This window comes from Monodelphis domestica, chromosome 2, assembly GCF_027887165.1.
Source record: "Monodelphis domestica isolate mMonDom1 chromosome 2, mMonDom1.pri, whole genome shotgun sequence".
Classification (NCBI taxonomy): Eukaryota; Metazoa; Chordata; class Mammalia; order Didelphimorphia; family Didelphidae; genus Monodelphis; species Monodelphis domestica.
The window spans coordinates 376,522,415-376,546,783 of NC_077228.1; the positions used below are offsets into that span (position 1 = coordinate 376,522,415).

Below are 24,369 nucleotides of genomic sequence, written 5' to 3' on the forward strand. Positions count from 1 at the left end.
AAACTTATTTATACTGGAGGGACAATTGAAGAGTACTGAAGTTTTGTTTTAAAGGAAATTCAAAGTGATGTCAAGAAAGATGATGTTTGAAAAATTATGACACCGTAAAAATGATAGGTGAGAAAAATATTTAAGCATTGTTTGGCCAGTCTTCATGGCAGACAAATCTGGGGATAATCCAGATAAGAAAGGGCTCTTGACTGATAAGAAAGGGCTTTTGACTTTAAGGATTGGAATAATCTCGAGTAATAAATAGTATAATAATTTAGTTTTTACCGAGTTTTCAGGTCATTTTGATGTTTTCATGACTCTAAATTCTTTTTTGCAGTATGCTTTGAAGAAACCTTATAGTGTTTTATATAAAAAGTAAGTAACATTTTAATGTTTTTCAAAATCAAGTATACACTTTGGAATCTGATATAATATTGTGCAGTAGCCTCATGAGGAGGCTGTCCATTGAGGCTAGAAAGATATATTGGGGCCAAGTCTTAAAGGGCTTTAAAAGATAAAGAGAAGAGTTCATATTTATTTTATCCTAAGGGCATGAGGAAGAATTTGATGGGATAGAGCAGGTGCTCAAACTGTAACCCTCACACCACAGTTGAGTCCTCCCCTGACCCCTCCTTCCCCCAGATGAGAGAGGGGGGAGGAACAACTTCCATTGGGTTGCTGGGCAGAGGGGCAGGTGATGAGAGAAATGTCTCTCATTGGAGAGGCAGAGAACAGCCCCCTCTGGCACACGTGCCATAGGTTCGCCAATACAGGGATAGGGGATTCAGGGGAAATTACTGTGGCAGCAATGTGTAGGGTAGATTGGACTAGTAAGATTCATGAGACAGATAGACCAATTAGGAATTTTTTGCAATAATCTAGACAAGAAGTAATGAGGTCCTGAACTAGGGTGGTTGATATGCAAGTGAAGCAATGGGTTTAGATGCAAAAAGTGCTATGAAGATAAAGATTATTGTCAGAGTTTTGAACTTGGAAAGATTGTAAGGATGCTGTGTCTTTAAATAGGGGAATCTGGAGGCAAGTTGGGTTTGGGGAGGAAAATAATGAGTTCAATTTTTGTAACTAATATTCTTCACTTCAAATTACCAAAACAAAACAAACTTTGTCCATGTGCGGACATTTTATCTAATCATATAAACCTCAAAGTAAAGTAATAAATAGTGTTTAGGGGGTAAAGCCTAATGCCCAATTTAAGAACCAACTGGTACAATAGTGATGTTTAACATTTGCAAAAATCACATAGCTAATATCTGAGGCTGGATTAGAACACAGCTCTAATGACATGAAGCCCAGTGCTTTCTCTATCAAGTCATCTAGTTGCCTAATGAGTAATGATCTGAGAATATACTTGGCTGGGGGTTGGGTGGGCTAGAAGAGATTGGTGGTATGATAAGTAAAGAAAAAATTAGGAGTGAGGCATAAGGAGAGGTGGAATGAGAATTGTTATGATCAGAATTTATAATTAAGGAAGTAGAAAACTTGTAGGTAATGCTTAGATCCAGAGTGTGTTTATCCCATTTGTATGTGAGGTGAAGTAAAGGGAGTGGATGATAGGATTTACAATGGCTAAGGAATTGGGAAATTAGGGGGGTGAGGTAGCATTTGTGTGGATATTAAAGGGCAAGAGTTGGGGAGGAGAGAAAGTTAGTGAGTCAGAGGGAAAATGACCTGCAGGTAGGTGGGTTACAATCACTGTAATTTGGATTGGGCAGAAAATTTTTATTGAGTAAGTAAAGTAAAGACTTAATCTCCAGTATATACTAATGTTTTGAGAGAAAAAGTATAGTAATGGCTGTATTTGGAGGGGAACTTTAGATTTTAGTGAGGATTAATAGATAAAATGGATTGTAAGAGAGGTCCAAGATGAAGAGGAGTTTGTTGAAATGGAGATTCCAAAGGATATAGTGGAATAGGAAGCCATTATGGATATGTGGTCTGGATAAAATATTTTTAAGTGTCAGTGGTATATGCTTATTTGAATTTGCTTACATTTATGTTTATATCCTTAGAAAAAATATTACAAGACCTTTTGAGGATCAGACATCACTGGTAAGTATAAAGCAACCTCTCTAAGATATTAAGACTTGATTTACAATCTTTGAGATAGCCAAGTGCCAGAATTTGCAGTGAGGGGAATTACAAATCTTGCTAAATACGAAAAATAAATCATGCTATATATGAAATATATGGAATGAATGAAACAATCTATTTTGGACAAAACCATTTCCATCATTGGCTTAAATGATCTGTGAGTTTATCACTCTAGACCAGTGATGTCATACACAGAGATGGGGGCTACCAAACTGTACTTAAGGATCCCTGTGGGCATTAACTTAATAAATCACATATTGACATTGTCTATTTTCTATTTTTTAAAATTTTATTTTGTTAGTTAAATACTTTCCAATTTTAATTTTAATTTAATTTAACATTTTAATCTGGTACAGCCCACATTGAAGAGTGTTGTGGACTTTATGGGCCAAGTATTTGATACTTCTGCTCTAGGTACTCCCTCCACTGATGCAGATTCCAACTCTTTGTAACTTACAGTTCTTTATAGTTTCTGTGGCTAAAAAATCCATTACCATGCAGCTACCATAAGTCTTATCAGACACCACAAAACTGGTGTACAGGTGACAGATATAGTATATCACCAAGACTCTAAGGGAAGAAACCCTTTTCATCTTGATGGGAACTACCAGACCTTGTGCTCTGCTGGATTAGCCTTCAAGAGATCATATCCCAGTAAGGCACTGGAGGGGGGGTTCATGAGAAATACTTGACCTGGGAGGTGCTTTATATAGTATTTATGATTATTTTTGCCATACATTTAAAAAAGGAAATCAATCATAAACTAACAGAAGACACATCCCAAAACAAATAGTGGGATAGCTGAGTGTCCAAGTGCAAATGGTTCTTGATGTAGAGGCCAGTGAACTTCATTGCCATGGAGGAGATGGAAAGCATGATGGAAAATGAGGCAGAAAGGGATCTAGCAGCAATAAGGCAAAAGAAGCCCATGAGACAGGAAGAAAACATGGGATGAACCTTAGAAACACAAATGCACATTGTATGTCCCAGTAGGAAAACGGTGATATTCCTAATTAGGAGACAAACAATGGAACACCAGTAGGTTAAATTCCTTCCATTTAATGAGGGAGGGGGTGTGTCTGTCTGTGTCTCTGTGTCTGTATGTTTAAAATTAAAGACAAAAAAAATAAAATAACCCATGCTGAGAACCCCATTAGGGGAACGAAAAAGCCACTAGTTTCCTATGAGTAGCCCTCCAGAAATGATTTTTGTCCTGCTTAAATAGTTGTTGGGACTCCAGGGAGGGATGGAAGAAGTGATTCTTCTGTTCCCCTCTGAAAGTGGCACTTGTGTTACTGACTTTTTTTTTAAGCCCTTGCCTTTTGTCTTATAAAATCTTGAAACTGGTTCTAAGGCAGAAGAGCCATAAAGACTAGGAAACAGGTTAAATAACTTGCTCAGGGTCACACAGCTAGGAAGGGTCTGAGGCCACATTGGAATCCACGACCTCTTAACTCTAGGCCTGGCTTTCAACTTGCTGAGTCATATTGCTGTCTCCTGTAAATAGCTTTTTAGGAGATATAACATCTTGGTCTTAGAGAAATGAGGAGGTAGGTGTGTAGGGAATATTGCATTGCTGTTAGATAGATAGATAGATTCCAGAATTACTGGTATTAAAAAAAAGTCAGTTAAAAACTTAGATATTTAAGAAATAACTATTGTAAAGAATATAAATTTCTGCTTTTAATGGTCCTTTGATTTAATTTTAGATGTTTTATTGATTCACTTTTTAAAAAATACAGTTTCATACTAATAACCCCTACCCCCCTCATCCCCCCACCTAGTGCCCTCCTTTTTTTTTTTAAATTTAAAACTGCCTCATAAAGTTATAATGATTGACGGTATGTAATATTTTATACTCGGGCTATTACTGCTCTACCAAGAAAAAGGAATTGTGTTCCAAAATCAGGCTTCTGGAAAGTACCTGGTCAATTCATTTGGTCTGAATTCTATTACCTTTTAGTCTTCTCTTCATTTACTATTTAATATCATTTTGTATGTTGTTATGCTTCAACTTTCTTTACTCTGTATCTGTTCCTGGGGCTTCCATAATATTCATATGCCAGTTTCTTTAGCCATTCTCCAGTTGATGGGCATCTGCTTTAGTTTCAGTGCTGTTGTTTTGCAATTTTTAAAAAACCTGCTACTGTAAATATTTTGTCTTTTATGTGATTTTCCTTTCTGTAATTAATCTCTTTGGTGTGTATGCCCAGAAGTGAGATGACTGGTCAGAATATGAATAGCTTATTTTTTACCAAATTCTATATTGTTTTCCAGAATAGTTAGACTAGTTTACAGTTCCAATAACATTATACACCTGTTACTGTCAGCCTCTCAAGCATTGATGTTTCAGGTATGAAGGGAAATTCATAGTTTATTGGTTTGTATTTCTCTTTTAGGTCATATTTTGTCTTTTGAAAACAGTTCCTATACTTTGACCTATCAACAACCACATGAAAAAATGTTCCTAATCACTAATAAGAGAAATACAAGCCAATGAACTTTGACCACTTATCTAGACCACTATCTATTGGAGAATAACTTTTGGTTTTTATCTGTGTATCTTTATTGCCTGTCAATTTTAGATACCAAACTTAGATTATGCTTGTTGTAGATTCGGGTCTCTCGCTGCCACCCCGTTACCCCCCAACTTTAGCTTTTCTTTATTCTAGCTGCAGTGATTGTTAGATATAAACTTTAAAATTTTTCTTTCTTTGGTTTTATAGGAATTTTTTTCAAAGAAGTCAGACTGCTCCTTATTCATGTTTGGGTCTCATAATAAGAAACGACCAAACAATCTCATAGTAGGTAAGATTCATCTATATGAAAGAATGATCATAACTGACTGAGACCCTATCTTTCAAGTTATATTATTGAGTTTTAGATTTAGGAATGAACAGTATATTCTAGAGCTATTTATGTGCCATTGAATACAATCATGTAATTCCTTAGCTTCTAGTTTTTATCCATAAAATGGGTATATAATACTAATCTCCCCCATATTATCTGGGATAGTAGATATCTATGGTTACAAAAGAGTTTAAATACAAAATGTTTTTCAAAAATGAAGACAAAACACAAAATCAGTAATATAATTTTCTTTAAAATCCCTCTGACTTGTTTTTTATCAGATTTGCCCACATAACTCATATACTAAACAGAAGGGGCAAAGGGTTGATTAAAGAGATGATATGTCTTTAAGGAATGGGGGTGGGGGGAAGGTTCGTGGATACCTAGAGCATACATACCACAGTATATTTAGGTAGCAATTTTGTGGATTGCCTTTTTAGGTCGTATGTATGATCATCATGTCCTAGATATGATTGAGCTGGGTATTGAGAAGTTTGTCTCACTTAAAGATTTTAAGGTAAGATAATTTTAAAAAATTGCTTTTATAGTATTGATGCTGTCACTCTAGTGACATCTTCTGGTGAGTAGTTACACTACAGTTCTGCAAAGTAAATCAACTTGAAGACTTCTATTTTCTTGTTATACTCTAAGGCATAAGAGATAGATATATCTACATAATTATAGAATCATAGGATATTAGAATTAAAAGACTACAGAGTATTTGTGTTTTTATTATTAATGTGTAGGAACATTTTTCATATAGCTATTGATAATATATTATCAGCTTTCAAAACTATTTACATACTTTGACTTGTCTTTTGGAGAAGAGCTCTCATTCCACATAGATGTCTTCATTCCTTGTAGATTTTCATAGATGGGAAAATCCATCTAATTAAAAAAGAGGGTTTTTTTGTTTTATTTGCTCAAAGACATAGCAACCTTAGAGTGGTTTTAATTTGCATTTATCTTAGTAGTAATTTAGAGTTTACTCTTCCTATGATTATATAATGCTTTTATTCTGAAAACTGTTTTATATTTTGACCATTTATCATTATTTTTAGAAATTTGACTATCCCTGCCTTTTTTTTAGTTCAGCTGAAGCATTTTAGATTATGTTCCAGGTCTTTACTTTAACTCTGTGCATGTTATTCTGTTTCAAGTATGTCTCTTTTAAATAACATATTGTTGGATTCTGTTTTCTAATCCATTCTGCTATCTGCTTCCATTTTATAGGTTAGGTCATCTTACTCATATTTACAGCTGACTACTGTATATTTCTCTCTATCCCATTATCTTCTGTTTCCTGACAACACACACATACAGATATTCTTCCTTCTTTGAACCAGTTCTTTTTTTTAAAAACCCTTATCTTCCATCTTAAGAGTCAATACTGTGTATTGTCTCCAAGGCTAAAGAGCAGTAAGGGCTAGGAAATGAGGGTTAAGTGACTTGCCCAGGGTCACACAGCTAGGAAGTGTCTGAGGCCAGATTTGAACCTAGGATCTCCCATCTCTAGGTCTGGCTCTCAATCCATTGAGCCACCTACCTGCCCCCTTTGAACCAGTTTTGATGAGAGTAAAGATAAAACATTGCTTGCCATGTCCAACTCCCATTTTCCTTTCTATTTTAAAAGCTCTTCCTTGCACACTTCTTTAACGTGAGGAAAATTTTCCCCATTCTGTTTTTCCCTTCTTCCTTCTCCCAGTATATCCTTCTTTCTCCTGTCTTCATTTTTTTGCAGATCATCCTAACACTTGATTCTCATCCATGCCCTCTGTCGATATAAACTCCTTTTTTTAATTGCTCAAGTAATGATAAAGTTGTTAGCAGTTACATGAATCATCTTCCCATAGAGGAATATGAAAATTTAACTTTATTAAGTTGCTCTTTCAAGTTTACTTTTTGATACTTCTCTTGAGTCTTGTGTTTAAATGTCAGTTTTTATATTCACCTTTGGTCTTTTCATCAAAAATGCTTGAAAGTCCTATATTTCATTAAATACCTATTTTCCCCTGAAGGATTATACTCAATTTTGCTGGGTAGATGAGTCTTACTTTTTAATCCTGGCTTCTTTGCCTTCTTGAATATCATATTCCAAGTCCTCTTCTCCTTTAATGTAGAAGCTACTAAATCTTGTGTGATTCTCACTATGGTTCCACTGTATTTGAATTGTTGCTTTTTGACTGATTTTTAAGTATTTTCTCTAGGAGCTGTGGAATTTGGCTATAATATTCCTGGGAGTTTTAATTTTCAATTTCTGTTTTATTCCCTGAATCTAAGATATCAGGGCAGTTTTTCCTTGATCATTTCTTGAAATATGATGTCTAGACTTTTCTTTTGATCATAGCTTTCAGGCAGAATAATAATTCTTAAATTTTTTCTCTTTGATCTATTTTCTAGCTCAGTTTTTTTTTTTTTGATGAGCTATTTAAATTTTCTATTTTTTTCATCCTTCTGATTTGGTTTTATTGTTTCTTGATGTCTCATGAAATCATTGGCTCCACTGACCCAATTCTAATTTTAAGTGAATTATTTTCTTCAGTGAAATTTTATACTTTTCCATTTGGCCAGTTTTATTTTTTAAGTTGTTCTCTTTTTTCAGTAAATTTTTGTACCTCTTTTTCCATTTAGCCAAATTCTGCTTTTTTAAAAATTTCTTCTCTTCAGTGGCTTTTGTACCTCTTTTTAATTGGTTGGCCTGTTCTGTTTTTTTAGGTGTTATTTTCTTCGGTATTTTTTTGGACCTCCTTTATGAAGCTGTTAACTCTTTTCATAATTTTCTGCATTACTCTCATTTCTTTTCATAATTTTTCCTCTCTTATTCGATTTTAAAAATTCTTTTTGTGCTCTTTTTGTAATTCTTTTCAAACTTCAGATAAGATTCATGGCTTGCTTGAGATGTACAGGTTAGGGCTATTGGGGATGCATGATTCAAATCTATTTTTCACATTTTATTTTCTCAATTATTTCCCATATGTGTTTTCTTAAATTATAAGATCTATACTATCTCCCTCCTTCCCCCTCTGGGAGATTGTAAGCAATTTGATTTAAGTTATATATGTATTATCATACAAAACATTTCCATGTTAGTACTAGTTGTAAGAGAATACTCATATAAAACCAAAACCCCCAAATAAAAACTTAAATAAACTAAATTGAAAAATAGTATGCTTTGATCTGCATTCCAGCTCCCCTCAGCAGTTCTTTCTCAGGAGGTGGATAGCATTCTTTGTCATAAACCCCTCAGAATTTTCCTGGATAATTGTCTTACTAAAAATAACTAAGTCTTTCACAGTTGAACATTGTATAATATTGTTGTTACTGTGTACAGTATTCTGCTTATTTCATTCTATATCAGTTCATGTGGGTCTTTATACCTTTTCCTGAAATCATCCTATTCATCATTTCTTATAGCATAATAGTATTCCATCACCAACATATACCACAATTTGTTCTGCCATTCCTTAATTAGTGGACATTTCCTCAATTTCCCAATCTTTGCCCTCACAAAAAGAACTGCTATAAATATTTTTGTACAAGTATGTCCCTTTTTTATGATCTCTTTGGGATACAGACCTAGTAGTGATATTACTGTATCAAAAGGCATGCAGATGGATGGCTCAGTGGATTGAGAGCCAGGCCTAGAGACAGGAGGTCCTGGGTTCAAATATGGCCTCAGACACTTCCTAGCTATGTGACCCTGGGCAAGTCACTTAATCCTCATTGCCTAGCCATTATCGCTCTTCTGCCTTGGTACTAATATACAGAATTGATTCCAAGATGGAAGGTAAAGGTTTTAAAAAGAAAGGTCTGCAGAGTTCTATAACCCTTTGGGCATAGTTCCAAATTACCTTCCAGAATGCTTGGATCTGTTCACAATTATATCATGAATGCATTAGTGTCCCAGTTTTGCCACATCTCCTTCAATATCTATCACTTTTCTTTACTATCATATTGACTGATCTGACAGTTGGTGAAGTGGTACCTTGGAGTTATTTTTGCATTTCTCTAATCAAGAGTGATTTAGAACATTTTTTTGCATGATTATTGATAGCTTTGATTTTTTTTTTTCATCTGAAAACTGCTTGTTCATATCCTTTGACCATTTGTCAGTTGGGTAATGGCTTATATTCTTATAAATTTGACTTAGTTCTCTATGTATTTGAGAAATGAGACCTTTATCAGAGAAATTTGTTATAAAATTTTTTCCTCTTGTTTATTATTTCTCTTCTGATCTTGGTTACATTGATTTTATTTGTAAAAAAACTTTAATATAGTCAAAATTATTCATTTTAAATCTTGTAATGTTTTCTGTTTCGTGTTTGAGTTATAAGTTCTTTCTTTCTCCATAGATCTGACAGTTATACTATTCTGTTTCCCTAATTTACTTATGGTATTACCGTTTATGTCTAAATCATAGGTATCATTTTGACTCTATCTTAGTAGAGAGTATGAGATATTAGTTTATACCTAGTTTCTGCCATACTGATTTGTAGTTTCCTTAGCAGTTTTTGTCAAATAGTGAGTTCTCCCCAAATTCTGGGATCTTTGGGTTTATTAAACACTAGAGATTGTTAAGTCATTTACCACAGTATATTGTATATCTAATCTATTCCATTGATCCACCATTCTCTCTCTTAGCCAAGACCATGTTGTCTTGATGACTACTGCTTTATTGTACAGTTTGAGATCCAGTACTGCTAGGCTACCTTCCTTGACATTTTTTTCATTAATTCCCTTGATATCCTTGACCTTTTGTTCTTCCAGGTGAATTTTATTATTTTTTCTAGTTCTATAAAATAATTATTTGGTAGTTTAATTGGTATGGCACTAAGTAAATTAATTTAGGTAGAATTGTCATTTTTATTGCAATTAATATTTTTCCAGTGTTTAGATCTGACTTGAGATGTACAATTGTGAGAAAAGTTACTGGGTTTCTGCTAAGCATAAAATAGTAGTATCCTTGATAGCCAAACAACAAGTAGAGCTGTCCCAATTTCCCAGCCATGTTGAGCTAGGTTCTAACAATGCAATGAAGTTTTCTCCTAATCTACATAGTTGAATAAAATTTTCTTACAGGACAGACTTTGGAGTAGAGACACATGGTTGAATAGAAAGAGAACAGAACTAATTCTAGAATTGAGTCAGAAAATGGAGTCAGTGTGGTTTACTCAATTTCCACAATTATCCACTTGCTGTCCTAATCCCTTCAGTTTTCCTCAGATAGTAATGCCCTAGAAGATGAGTACTATGTCTGTATCCCATCTGTTATAAATAAGTTTAAATATAAGATACTCTTAATAAAATTTGGCATGTTTTAAAAAATGTGTTGATGATTTAGGTACACCTAGGTGGATGGGAATATTTTGTAAAGCATTCATGGTTTGAGAGTTGATCTAGATTCTTTAAGTTCATAAGGCCTTGTGCCAGCACTGATTAGCGATCTGGGATCTTGATTATTTTTACTAATGATTCAGCAGATTCAAATGAACATTTATTAAGTTTGTACTATTTAAAGAAGACAAAGCTCCATGTTGAGGATGATACTAAGTTTCAGTAGGAAACATCTGTTCTAATGAAGTTGATAGTCTAGAAGTCATATTGCATTAAAAAACAACAAACAACTTACAAAATCAAACATTAGTGACAGTGTGAGGCTTATTGTAGAGTGGGATGACTTGAGAAGATCAAGAAGATACCATGTAAAGCCTTTAGAAATTAGTGCTGTACAAATGCTAGCTCTTATTAATAGGAGAAACAGGAAGACCCAAGCCCAAGACCTGCCTCTGATATATCCTGGCCCTATGACTATACATGCTTGACTTAAATACCTTTAGAGAATTCTACAAGTTATAGACAGTGGATTCTCACATTGAAAAAAATCACATGTCCAGACTGAAGAAAGGTTCAATGAGATGCATAGGAAGTATTTTTGGAAGTCTAAAGAAGAAAAACCATTCTGTCCTTTCAAGGAATGAGATTAGGGGCTGCAGTGAAGACTTTATGGAGGAGTTGGTATCTGAGTTTTAAAGGATGGGTAGGAATTAGCAATAAAGGAGATAATAAGATATTCTGGGCTTAAGGAACAGCTAAAACATGGGCTTTTACAAGTAGAGTTGTATGTGAGGTGGCAGCTAGATGGTATGGGTGCCAAAGATGGCATGCAGAGCGCTCTCTGGGCATGTGGATGCCCCCTCCCAACCCCCACAGTTTGTTATTTGAAAGGCAGGGGGACTTGGGTAGAGCTGCTCCCCTCTTCCTCTCCATTGTGCCTGATGACATTTTCTCACATCCCCCACCCTCTGCCCAGCAGCCCAATGGGAAGGCACAGGGTATGAGGTGGACAGCTCACAGGCTGCAGAACTCCAGCAGAGAGGAGTGCTCGGGCCACTCCCCTCCTCCTCCCTACACTTGCTGAGGACATTCTTCACTTTACCCACCCAGCAGCCCATTGGGAGTGCTTTCTTTTTCCCCTGTGTGGGGTAAGAGGGGGGGTGGGATGTGCCTGGGACTCAGTGGGGGGCAGGGGCATACCACTTGCTGGGGGGGGGGGCAGGGTCTGGCACTCCATCTCTAAAAGGTTCAACATCACTGAGATAGAGCATTGGGCCTGTGATCAGGAAGGCCTGAGTTCCTAGCCTCAGACCCTTACTGGATATATGACGCTGGAAAAATCATTTAACTTTTTCTCTACCTCAGTTTTATTTTTGTAAAATGAGAATAATAATAGCACCTACATCTTAGGGTTGTTGTGAGGATCAAATGAAACAAAAATTTTAAAGTGCTTAGCTTGCTATCTGGCACATAGTAAGTGCTATGTAAACGTTGGTTATTATTGTTGTTTTTGACTGTTTCTGTATTATTGAGGGTCTTGAATGTCAGATTAAGGAGTTTCTCAGTAGGGAACTATTGAAGAATTTTTAGTAGGATTGTAGCATGATCAGATCTACAAATCAGGAAGTAGAAGTAGAGAGCATACTGGTCTTGTAGCTAGGAAGATCTAGGTTTAGTTAATGTGGCTAGGTAAATCACTGAATGTTTCAGTTTCAGTCATATGTAAAGTGATGAGGGGATTAGATTTTCTAATCTCTAAAGTCCCTTCTAGCTCTAAATCTGTGATCTGAAAATAAATATGGCAGCAATATAAAGGATGGATTGGAGTAGAAATGAGAGTGGAATTGATCCAGGCAGGTGAAAATGAGGACCTGTACAGAGTGTTGTGGTCTGGGCAGTAGAAATCAGGGGATAGATGGGAGAGAAATTTTCTGTTTGTTTAGTTGTGATAATTCACAAGGTCATTAAGAGTACTTCATAGTTTCACTCCTAGATGCTGATTAGTGGCCTGTAAACCAGCCCACAAACAGCAGATTGTATTTGAGAAAAAAAATCATAAAATCCCAAGATGTTACAACTAAATGTTTTGAGAAATGTTCATTTTTAACAAGTATTGTTGGCTTCTCTGACATTGGGAAATTGACTCCTAATCAGTTTAGTTCAAATTGTCATACCTTGAATGAAGCCCTTACCTTCTGATTAGATTCTGATCTAATTCTTAAAAGCCCAGCAAGAAGTTAACAAAGTGTGACTTCTCCATTCATTATTGTCTAGGTTAGCAGAGGTCCTTCTTGCCAAGTCACCTTAGCTTCTTCTCCTCTATGTTGTTTGGCTCATCAGAAAGGAACTGCAGCTTGTAAATATTTCTGCTTTGCTGCCCTAGTGAATATTTTGTCATTTAATTAGTTTTTTCTCATTGGAGCCCGCCCCATATAGATCATAGAATATCATATGACTACTATTTGTGGACAAAATCATACTTAATATTTGGCTAGAGTTATTTCATCCAAATAATTATTCCATATATCTGAAGTTCTGTGTAACAATAAAATAATAATTGTCTAGGGTATTGTTGCTGCAACTTCCTTGCATACTACTTTAAGGCTTATAAAGTACCTTATTCTTTTTAAATTTATTTAGAATATTTTTCCATGGTTACATGATTCATGATTTCTCCCCCTCTTTATTCCCCCCTTCTGGAGCTGACAAGCAGTTCCACTGGGTTTTACATGTATCATTGTTCAAAACCTGTTTCCATGTTATTCATATTTTCAGTAAAGTGATATTTTAACATCAAAACCCTAATCATATCCCTTTCGAAGTATGTGATTGATCATATGTTTTTCTTAGTGTTTCTGCTCCCACAGTCCTTTCTCTTGTAAGATACTTTTGGAAATTGTATTCAAAAGTCCCTACAATCTTCTCTTGTTTATTCTAAGAGGTCAGCTGCCTGTGTTTAGGCTTTGACCTCAGGGCCACGGGCAATTAACACTTGACTTTGGAGACTAGTATAAAAAATAAATTCTTTTTTATTTAGATTATTTAGGAATTTTATAGGAATTTAAAAGGTAATAAGGTATTATAGGAAGGGTTCCCTATCACTAAGGGGATTTCTAACTAATGGCATCTCTTTGTTCCTGGAGAACCAGGCTATTCTAATCCTCCTTATAACTCACTAAAAAAACAACATCTTAACCAAATAACTTAATACTAATATCCTTATAAATAATATATATGATTCTTAAAATAAGTCTCCAAATATTATTACTTCAGTGTGAGTCAGACAGAGTTGACCTGACTGAGGCCTGGCCAAACCCTTTCTTCAATCTGTTTTTTCAAAAGGTCAAAGGAAAGATCTTCTCTTGTCAGGGTTTAACACTAGCCACACAGTCAGTCCTCTCTTTTCCAACAACTGCCAATCTAGGTATTTCCAAAGTTTTTTAAAGGAAAATCCCAAAGAGTTTAGGACAGCTTGTGTCTTGGACCAAGCTCAGCCCAAAGACCCTCAGAATCTTCTTAGAGCTCAGAACAGTCAGTTAGAAACCCCCACCTGAGAATTCCAACAGATTTTTCTCTCTCATTCTAAACTGGCTTAAAACCATCTGACAGAATTTTCCTGTTCTACCAATTAACTTATCAGAACCTATTCCAAATCCTTATCAATAATATTCCCAATATTCTAGATGTGGATAACATTCTTTCTTATAAGTTCCTCCGGATTGTCCTGGGTCATTGCATTGCTGCTAGTAGAAAAGTCTCTTACATTTGATTGTGCCATAACGTATCAGTCTTTGTGTATACAATGTTCTCTTGGTTCTGCTCCTTTCGCTCTGCATGAATTCATATCATTCTTTCCATGATTATCTGTATTTCATTTCTTTTACTTTCTGTCTTAGAATCAATACTAAATATAACATATGTAATGTGACCCAAAGGGATCCATTTCTCTTTGAAGCTGACACCATTCATTTTGATGATTTTCATTTTATATTATTATTTTGAGGTCTGAAATTGTGATTTCCCTTTCATTCCAACTCCCCTCCTCCAATATCCTTTGAGATTCTAGACTTCTTGTTCCTCTGAATTTTTATATTTTGTATGCCTATATAAAGTAATCCCTTTATAGTTTGCTGTAGTAACATTTCTGAAAACTAAATCAGATTGTATCATTATCACTATTAGATTGGTTCTGCATAGCAGTGAAAACTTACTGTCTTTCCAGCTATTTAAGTATAAAAGCTCTTATTTTATTCTTAGTAAACCATTATTATAGATAAAATACTCAAGCATAGGCAGGGGAAAGAACTGTTTAGGAGGGATCTGACATATATCCAAGATTGATCAGATGAGAGATCTTATGTAGGGAAGTTAGCTAAGACAGAATAATTTTTCGAAGATAATCTAGAATGTCAGAGGGAAAAGAGAAGTACAGGAAGAAAGTTCTGGGAATAAATTCATGAATTTGCTTTTGTAGATATTCACAGAAATGTTTATGATAGCTAAGAACCCTTTAAAACCTTAATTTATCCTGTGTAAGGGTAGGCAGCTTAAAAAAATCAATCAGTGATTGGAATAGGCTATACCTGTGGTGGCAAACCTATGGCATGCGAGCCATCATCAGCCAGAATTCAATACTAGAAAGGTAGAGGGACTAGGGTGGAGCTGCCCCCTTCCCTGTCTACACTGTACCTGAGGGCATTTTTTCACTTCACCTGCCCCTCTGCCCAATAGTCCAGTGGGAGTACTTACTCTCCCCTGGCTGGGTTGGGGGGCAGGGAGGAACAGGTGGCATGTGGCATTCAGAGGGGGGAGGGGACATGGCATGCAGTCTCTAAAAGGTGCACTATCACTGGTCTATACGTTTAAAAAATTTCTCTTTAATAGAACAGCAAGTGCCCTGAGGGAACAAAACCGATGTTAATATTTGCTGGTGATGCTTTTGATGTAAGTGAAGACTATAGAAGATTGAAAAATCTTCTTACTGGTAAGTAGTTTTTCAAATCTTTATTGAAATTTTAGTCTACCAACTTTCAGCCATGTATCCCTTTTTTCTCCTTCATTATTTTTCTTCTTTTCCTTCTCCTATTGTCTTTTCCCCCCTAAACTTTGACTTTCTGTCTTTGAATCAATACTATGTTTTAGTTCAAAGGAAAAAAAGCGGTAAGGGCTAGGCAATGGGAATTAAGAGACTTGCTTAGGGCCACCTAGGAAGTGTTTGAAGTCAGATTTGAATCCAGGATCTCCCATCTCTAGACCTGGCTCTCAATCCACTGAGCCACCCAGCTGCCCTCCTTTCTTTAACTTTCATCCCCGTTCCCCCTGCCCCCCTTTAAAAAACTTATTATTAAAGACTTTTAATTATTTATTAAATCCAAGTAATTATTTAATTATTAAAGTCTTTTGCCTTAACAGGCCTCTCATACTTTCCTTTCATCCCAAAATAAATTCTCTTTAACAAATACTTTAGCTGTTTTTTGTATGGATGTTAATTACATCTATATAGGATATCTGTAGCTAAGAGTTATTGACCTCTGCTCTGAATTATGAAGAATGGTTTATTGTTTTGGGAATTAATGTTTAAAACCATTTAAAATTAGGCCAATAAATTAAAAACCTATTGGGAAATTAAATTAAAATTGTAAAATACAAGTTCTCTGCCTACTCACAAACATTAATTGTGCCCCCGTGGCTTATAGGTTAAAGTCTAAATTCCTCAAGTAGGCATGTAAGGTCTTCTATAGACCATCCCCTATTTTCTTATCTTCAGTTCTCTTTTTTGTTGGTCTTGCCCACTAAGTAGCACCATGATGATTCCAAATCTGTACCTCTGATCTTTATCTTTTCTCTGAGTTTGGACACTGTTACCAGTTACTTACTTGATATTTCCAGGATGTCTTGCTGGCATCTCAAATTTAAAATGTCCAAAATAAATTTTTTTTTCTTCCATTAAGTAAACTTCTGCTTCATAGTTTGTAATGGCCAAAAAAAAAATTCATCAGCAATATCATCTTAGAGATAATGAGGCTCTAAAGGTTAGTTTAACTTTGTTTAGTTGGTCATCAGGATGCTGAGTCTTGAGGCACTTCCTTACCTACAACCCATTCACTTTACAACCCTTTGTAATCTGGTTTTCCTCTTATTTACCCGAAACTACCTTATTGTTGTGGAGGTATATAGAAAACCTTTTAGTTCAACTGAAAATTCTTAAGATGCAAATATTTCTGCAACCTTAGATTCTTTCCAGACTTCCTTTTAGGAATGTGAAAAGGTCAAGAACAAAAACTAAGCTCTAGAGGCTAGATTTAAAATTTATTTTTTTAAGATTGGGTCACTCTCCCACAGACTAGAAGTACCACAAGTACTTATGGACTTAACCCCATTACTGCTGGCATGGAAGCTTTAATCTGGTGCTCCTTTTATCTGTTGGGCCCATCCACCCCACTTTAGGTGGCATGTTGACTTCATACTCTTAGGAACACACTATTTTATGTGTGTTCCACTTAGTGTGGACACTTCTTGACTTTAATGGGAAGGAGCAGCCCTTTCTGTGCCACCCCAGCACCCATGCTTTGCCAATATGGGATTAGGGTATTGATTGGGGTGGGGGTATGGGGCTTTGAGTTACTTGAAAAGAGTGGCCAAAGAAGACTTAAGTGAATGCTGTTCTTTTAGGTGGAATAGAATGTTAACTCCAAACTGTATTTTATTATATGACCTTTTCCTTATTCAAAAAATGTTACTTTTCGGGGCAGCTAGATGGCTCAGTAGATTGGAGAGTCAGATGTAGAGATAGGAAGTCTTAGGTTTAAATCTGGCCTCAATCACTTCCTAATTCTGTTACCCTGGGCAAGTCACTTAATCCTCATTGCCTAGTCCAGTGTTTGCAAACCTTTTTCAGGCTACATGACCAAACTGCACCTTCAGGCCACCTTCAGCCCCTGGCATTACCCTAGAAAACTGACCAAGAAAGTACTCGAATTGGTCTGCTAGACAGAGGGGTAGGGTGTGTGAAAAATGTCCTCAGACGAGGTAAAGAGGGGGGAACGGGGCAGCCCCGTCAGGGACACCAGGGGCACACTTACCACACCTTTACCAACATGGGCCTATCCCTTACTACTATTTTGCCTAAGAACCAATGTACAGTATTGATTCTGAGATGGAAGGTAGGGTTAAAAATAAAAAGAAAAATGTTACTTCTAATTGTTTTATATTAGAGACATATCTGAGGGTATAATGTTACTTTCAAAACTGCCCTGCTTATCTGTTCTTCTTTTTGAATTTCTTCCTGTTCTCTTCTACACATTAAAAAAAAAAGTTTCTGAGAGAACTGATTACCTACCCAAAAGAATCTTGAACTCAACATTAATGTGGAAAAAGCTATTTTATGTCATCCTTTTGAGAATGGATACTCAAAAGCCAGTGTTACAACCAACAAGCAAGTACAAGGAATGGACACATGCAGGCTCTTTTTTATCCTAGTCTCTTAAAGTGAATTGGTCCCTTCCCTCATTCATCTTTGGCTGGTTACTAGAGAATTAATATCTAGCCAGCTGATCAGAATGCAGTTTACAACCCTAGTCATTCACATGGTTTTCAACCAATCAAAAGTAAAGCAACTTTACCTGTTAGCCTCTTAAAGGACTAACCTATCATGTGTTCTTGTCATGCCCTGCTGGTGTGGATTTGGGGGAAAGGAGCTTAAGCTCAGAACAGGAAACTTAATTTTTTTTCTTTTTACTCCATTATATGGGCTTATGAGAGGAGTCTACCATCTTGTCAGGACTTGTTTCTCATCATTTCAGTGGTCACCTTTTTTTTTGGGATTATTACTAACCTTTCTTCCTAGAGAAAGGAGGAAAAACTTGTAAAAAGTAGCTTAGTCAAGCAAAGCATTCAGTACATCAGATATGTCCAAAAATACATGTTTGTACACCTTGTGTCCCCTTATTTCTCAGTTAGTATTGTTATATGGCTGCCAATTATGGACTAGCATTCTCTTAGAAAGACTAAATATTGCTACCAGTTCAAAGGGTAATGGAAAGAGCCATGGTGGGAATAAGTAGACTATAGCATATCACCATTGTTGACTGTTGTGCAAGAAGTGGCACAATGGACTTACTTGATTGGAAAAGAGGGACATATTGAGAGAGGGATAGTATCTTATGAATGATTGAGGTGTTGTACTGATAGCCACAAAATATTAAAAGAACTGCCAGGGGATGCAGCTGTGTGGCTCAGTGGATAGAAAACCAGGTCCAGAGGAGGGAGGCCCTAGGTTCAAATCTAGCCTCAGATACTTCCTAGCTGTGCAACCCTGGGCAAATCACTTAACCCCCATTGCCTAGCCCTTACTGCTCTTCTGCCTTGGAACACAGCATTGATTTAAGATGGAAAGTAAGAGTTGAAAAAGAAATACAAGGGGCAACTAGTAGCACAGAGGATAGAGTTCCAAGTTTAGAGTCAGGAGAACCTGGATTCAAATCTGGCTTCTGACACTTCTTAGCTATGTGATCCTGGGCAAGTCACTTGCTCCAGTTGCCTAGCCTTTGCTATTCTTTTGTCTTAGAATTGATACTAAGACAAATGGTAAGGGTTAAAAACAAAAGTACTAGAGAAAGGCTTCTAATGTGTTAGATGCATCTTCCATAGAGGACTTACGGAAAGATATGAGAAAGAATCTTATAGAATAAGAAGGATGAAATACCCTAATGAAATCACAGTTCCACTGATATAATCAGCATACATATACAAGTATCCATTCCACATCATGGGGGAAGTGCAGATGCTTCTGGTATCTGGAAACCTTCATACCAGAGACGTAGTCTGAAATGTTCTTTTTCTTTTATGGGGTGTTCATAGTATCTTATTGTAAAATTTAGGTTAAGTATTTGGTCTTAGGCTATTTTATTCATTTCTGAGTTTCTATACTTCTTCTGTTGTCTGCTAGTCTTTACATGTTGTCTGCAGCTTCTGAACCCTCCCTCCTACCCCCATTCCCATTTAATTTCTTAGGCTGATCTGCAGTATAGCAGAACTACAATGGGGGGAAGTAACAATGTGGAAGAGATACCTGTATTTAATGTCTACTGTGTATAGAGTACTGTAGGTTAGCTATAAAGGGGCAAGATATGCCCCCTGTCATGGAACTCACTTTCTAGTAAGGGGATAAGATACTAAAATAGGTAACTATAATGTACTCACCATATACTTTTATATTTTAGAGGACTAGGGAAAGGGGAAGAGTAAACATTTATTAAGCTTCCACTAGGTGCCAGGCACTATGCTTTACAAATCTGCCATTTGATTTTAGAATTAAAAGACAGAATTGTCTGGTATATCTAAGGGAACTTTACCAGAAGGATCAGAGATGGTTTTAGTGGAAGAGTGGCATTTGAGTTACACTGGATTTTAACAGTTGAAGAGGTTGATGGAGAGGACTTCCCAAGCAGGAAGAGATTGATGAAAAGGTCTTCCTAGGCATAGGGAGTGGTGTGGGCAAAGGCAGGGAGGCAGAAAAATACAGCTTATGTTAGAGTAGACAGTAATAGTTTGGGCAAGTTGTGAGTTTTGTCACGATGAGCTTTCCTGAATTCTCTTTAGTTTGCCAGTGTGATGTCCAGGCCTGCTCATTCCCCTTGTAGCCTAGTAGTGAACAGGTGGCACTATTATTGCCCTTCATCTTGGATTCTACCTTTGGATTCATGTTGTTTACAATTGCATTGACTTTTAGCAGCTCTCAAACTATTGGTTCTTACTGAGTCTTCAGATATTTGAAAGGCCTTCCAGGGTACCATGTGTCATCAGTCCTGAAATTACCTATAGAGAGGATTTTTGTTACTAAGTCTGAAAATCTAAACTTCATCTTCTGGGCCATGCTGTAGTTTTTTATTCAGCCACCAGATGGCAGAACTGACCAGCCAATGCCAGCAGAGCCTCTGGCATCAGTGATGGGACCAGGAGATGCAAAAGGGAAAAAAGAGAGCAGAGGTAGGGAAGATGGAGGAAAAGAAGGAACATTGGATTCGAATGCATGATACTATATGATAATTTTAAATATAAAAATGTAGGAAAAGGATAGATTTGTGAATAATTTATACAGATTTTTGCAAACGAATTAATGGTGATAGGAAGGAGACAAGATTACAAATGGTTTTTTTCTCTAGACTGTCAGTTATAGCTAGAGATTATATATTGTCTTTGTTGTGTATTTACATACTAGGCTGGACAATCTTCTGGGATGATCTTTTTTTAAAACCCTTACCTTCTGTCTTGGACTCAATATCGTGTATTGATTCCAAGGCAGAAGAGTGGTAAAGGCTAGACAGTGGGGGTTAAGTGACTTGCTCAGGGTCAAACAGTTAGGAAGTGTCTGAGGTCAAATTAGAACTCGGGGCCTCCTGTCTCTAAGCCTCTCAATCTACCAAGCCACCTAGGTGCCTGGTTCTTAAATATGTAGACTCAGCTTTATACCATGCAGTTTTTGAGTACTAGTTTTTTTAGTAGAAAACCATCAAAATATTCCATCTAAATTTATTTCTTCTCCAAGCTTTAATTATAGGAATATCTCATTGAATCTTTATGGTTATTATTGTCAGTTTTGTCCGTTTAAAAGTTATCTATATAGTTCAGGAGCTCCCTAAAATTTCAAGTTGTAAGTCAATTTAATTAAAAATTTTTTGAAAGTTTTGCCACTGGTTGTTTTTCTCTGTTTTGCCTTCAGTATTGAAGTACAGTACTTTGCTCTAGCTTTCTGTTATTTTTTAATCTTCTCATCTCCATAGTATCTATTACACTTGATTGAGCTTTTCTAGATTTCTGTATTTTGGGGAAAATAAATAAGTGTCCCCCCCTCTCCCCCTGGGTAAAGCTATTACTTATAACTTTCTGCAAGCAAGATTAGACAGAATTGGCTTATATAAACACTGCATTAGTATGCAAACCAACCAGCAGTTTGCTAATTGCAGAGACAATATACTCTTTTTATTTTTACCAAAATTTACAAGTTACATTGATAACTTTTTTTTTCTGTCATAACCAATTCATCCCAATAAACACAAATTTTCCTCGAAGCACATTACTTAAAAAATTAAGCAAAATTACTGCTTAACAGAAAAAAAGAACGGTGTGCTTTTAGTTGAATAATTTGGTGCCAACTTTGTTCAAATGTATTTGGCCTGAATTCTGTCATTCTTTAGTATTGTCTTCATTTAATTGTCATGGATATTTTGTTCTTTTGGCTTTGCTTTTTCACTTTGTATTACTTCATACAAATCTTCCTAAGTTTCTCTGACTTCTCCATATTTGTAATACATTATGGATTTTTAAAAAGCAAATGTTAAAGGAAAACAACTTGCCTTCTATCCTTGATACTGCTGTCCTAACGCTCATCTTCCTTCTACTGCCAGAATTCTCAGGGGAGTAGTTGTGCTCACTTGGTCACTTCTTCAGCTTCTTGGAATCTGGCTTCTGCTCCTAACCTCTCTCCTGAAACATCTTTCTCACAGTTTACTAGTGATCCACTTACTAAGTTCACTGGTTTTTCTTAATTTCACCCTTCTTGACCTCTCACAAGCATTTGACATTACTGTCCACTCCTCTTACTTGAAGTTTTCTCTTTCCTTGGCTTCTGTGTTTGGGCACTATCTTGACTCTTCTGTAACCCTTCTTAAAACTACTCTTTTATCCTTTTTGCCTCTATTTTCTTTGTCCTTCCCTCAAATTTCCTCAATAGATTTCCTCAGTATTCAGCTTTTTTTCCCTCTCATTGTGCTCTTTTTCTATTTATTTCATTAACCTTGGTGAGCTCTTTGTAAACCTTGAAACACTATATGAATGTCAGCTGTTATTATTGCTTCTACAGCTTCAAATTTATATCCTCAGGCCTGGCCTCTTTATTAGTCTTTAGGCTTCTATTTTCATGTTGCTACTTAGCTCTATTTAGATATGTTGTAAAGAAATGGAAATCCACAGTATTAATAACAACAGCCCATCCAAACCCAGCTCCTCATGACATTTTTTAACTGAATTTAATAACATCATTCTCAGACTACTTGCTTTTAAAAAACTTGAAGTCTTCTTTCATTGCTTCCCCTTTGCCTGCCAGCATCTAGTCACTAGATCCTATTGATTTGATTCTACACAATGTCCCTTGTATCTGTTCTTTCCTTACCTATCACCTACTTCAGGCTTTTTACTCTAGAGTAGTCGTCTCTTGTTAGGTTTGTTAGCAGCCACCTACTAGGTTTCCTCTCTTTCAAAAAAGGTCAGTTTTCCTAAAGCATGGTTTTGTGGTTATAACTTCCCTTGATCAAAAACTTCCTGTCCTGTTGTCTAAGAAATAAAATCCACAGTTTCTATGGAAGTTTTATTAGTATTCTTTTTTAAAAACATCACTATTACTATCTCTTAATGACTTCTCTCCACATACCCCTCTCCGTTGGAATTCTGTATATAAATCAATTCAGATAAACAAAATCAACATATTGACCTCGTCTGAAAATGTGTGCTTCATTCTATTAAATTCAGGGAACTGATGGTACAAAGCATGCTTCCTGCCCTTCTTAGTTGAGAGGTGTTAGAATATCAGTGCAGGATGAGGCATTCATTTTCAGACAAGGTCAAATATCTCTAACTATTCCTACCACTCTTTATTACTCCAATTTAAGTTCTTTTCATTCCTCCAAAAGTGTATCCCTCATTTTTCTAATCCAGAATCTTTGCTCCTACCTCTTCTCTTGCTCAGATTACATTATATTTGTTTCCATGTGATTTTAATTTCCCTTAGTACATTTTTAAATCCTTTGCATCCCCAACAGTACCTCAGAGCAGACCCCTGTTGAATATTTGTTAAGTCAATAATTATCAAGACTACAAATCTGTAGGAATTGTGTTTCTTTTTCCCCAGCTCTAGGAGAACTCTCTCATTACAGTGGGCATCTTTGCATTTGTGTTGCTAAGTCTTGCTATATATGCTACTAATGTACTTCTGTACTCTCCAAATGTCACTCCCCCTGTTTTTTCTCTTGAATATATTTTTCTATTATCTTGAAGTACCAGGAACTGTTAATGAAATTTCAATTTAGCAATTCAGGTCAGGAATCATCCAAGGGAAGATAAAGCTTTGACTTTTGTGAGGCATAGACCTATAAGCTGGTTTCTATCTAAAGTCTTTTGGCCTAGTAGACAGTATGGTTCTGTTTTCCCCAGTATTATTCTTAGACCATTATTTCATTCTTTAAAAAATTTAGGAAAACTATGTGTGTTGAAAATGCTTCTGCTTACTGTCAGCTACTTCAGAGTAGAGAATAGCTGTTTTTCCTAGAACTAAACTGACCTTGGTGATGATACTATTCCACTGGATAGCAGAGGTTTATTGATTTGTTAACTCTGGGCTGGTAAATTTGGGGCAGAATATTAGGGTGTCTCTTCATTAGTTGTGAAATTTGCACCATGTTCTCTTGGCAAATTATTTGATTGTTTTATTCTAATTGCCCTGAGTTTTGGTTTAGGAAGAGACTCTGCATGTGGGTGGAGGATGGGCAGGATTGCATTTTTTACCAGTCTAGTCATGTTTTTCAATTGCTTTCCCAAAACATTTTTTTTCTCCTATAATTGAATTCCTTTTGGGGAATTTTCTTTAAGATTTACTTTTAGTATAGACTTTCCCTTTATCTAACAAGGGTCAGCTTGAGTTATTAGCTTTTCTTTTTTCTTTTTTATTTTAAACCCAATTTAAAAAAAATTAATATTGTATATTGACTCCAAGGCAGAAGAGTGGTACGGGCTAGGCAGTGGGGTTAAGTGACTTGCCCAGGGTCACACCGCTGGGAAGCTTTGATTTGAACCTAGGACCTCCTGTCTATAGGCCTGACTCTCAATCCATTGAGCCACCCAGCTGCCCCTTAGCTTTTCTTTTAAAATATATTTTAACTGATGACTCAGTTTGTGTGTTTATATCACCTCTATTGCCTACTGTATCTTTCTCCTGCCCCCTTCCCAGGCAAGTGATCCTTTATAATAAGGAAGAAGAAGAAAAAGCAGGAAAAAATTGTTCAGCAAAAAGTCCAATGTTTTATATATATA

The 24,369-nt window shown here is 36.1% G+C and overlaps 1 protein-coding gene and 1 long non-coding RNA gene across 3 annotated transcripts in view; one reads left to right on the forward strand and one right to left on the reverse strand.

Annotated features, from left to right (window-relative positions):
* Positions 1–24,369, forward strand: part of RPF2 (ribosome production factor 2 homolog) — a 52,588-nt gene that overhangs the window by 4,795 nt on the left and 23,424 nt on the right. For both annotated transcript variants that reach the window (XM_007484432.3, XM_001379073.4), the window contains 5 exons: positions 329–366; positions 2,022–2,061; positions 4,830–4,911; positions 5,394–5,470; positions 15,172–15,271. In XM_007484432.3, coding sequence (XP_007484494.1) covers positions 329–366; positions 2,022–2,061; positions 4,830–4,911; positions 5,394–5,470; positions 15,172–15,271 — 337 coding nt within the window. The remainder of the gene's footprint in view (positions 1–328; positions 367–2,021; positions 2,062–4,829; positions 4,912–5,393; positions 5,471–15,171; positions 15,272–24,369) is intronic.
* Positions 5,499–13,829, reverse strand: LOC103094417 (uncharacterized). Its single transcript, XR_462846.3, has 3 exons — positions 13,556–13,829; positions 12,480–12,666; positions 5,499–5,841 (listed from the first exon to the last, which is right to left on the reverse strand). It is a non-coding gene; the product is annotated as an uncharacterized LOC103094417 (long non-coding RNA).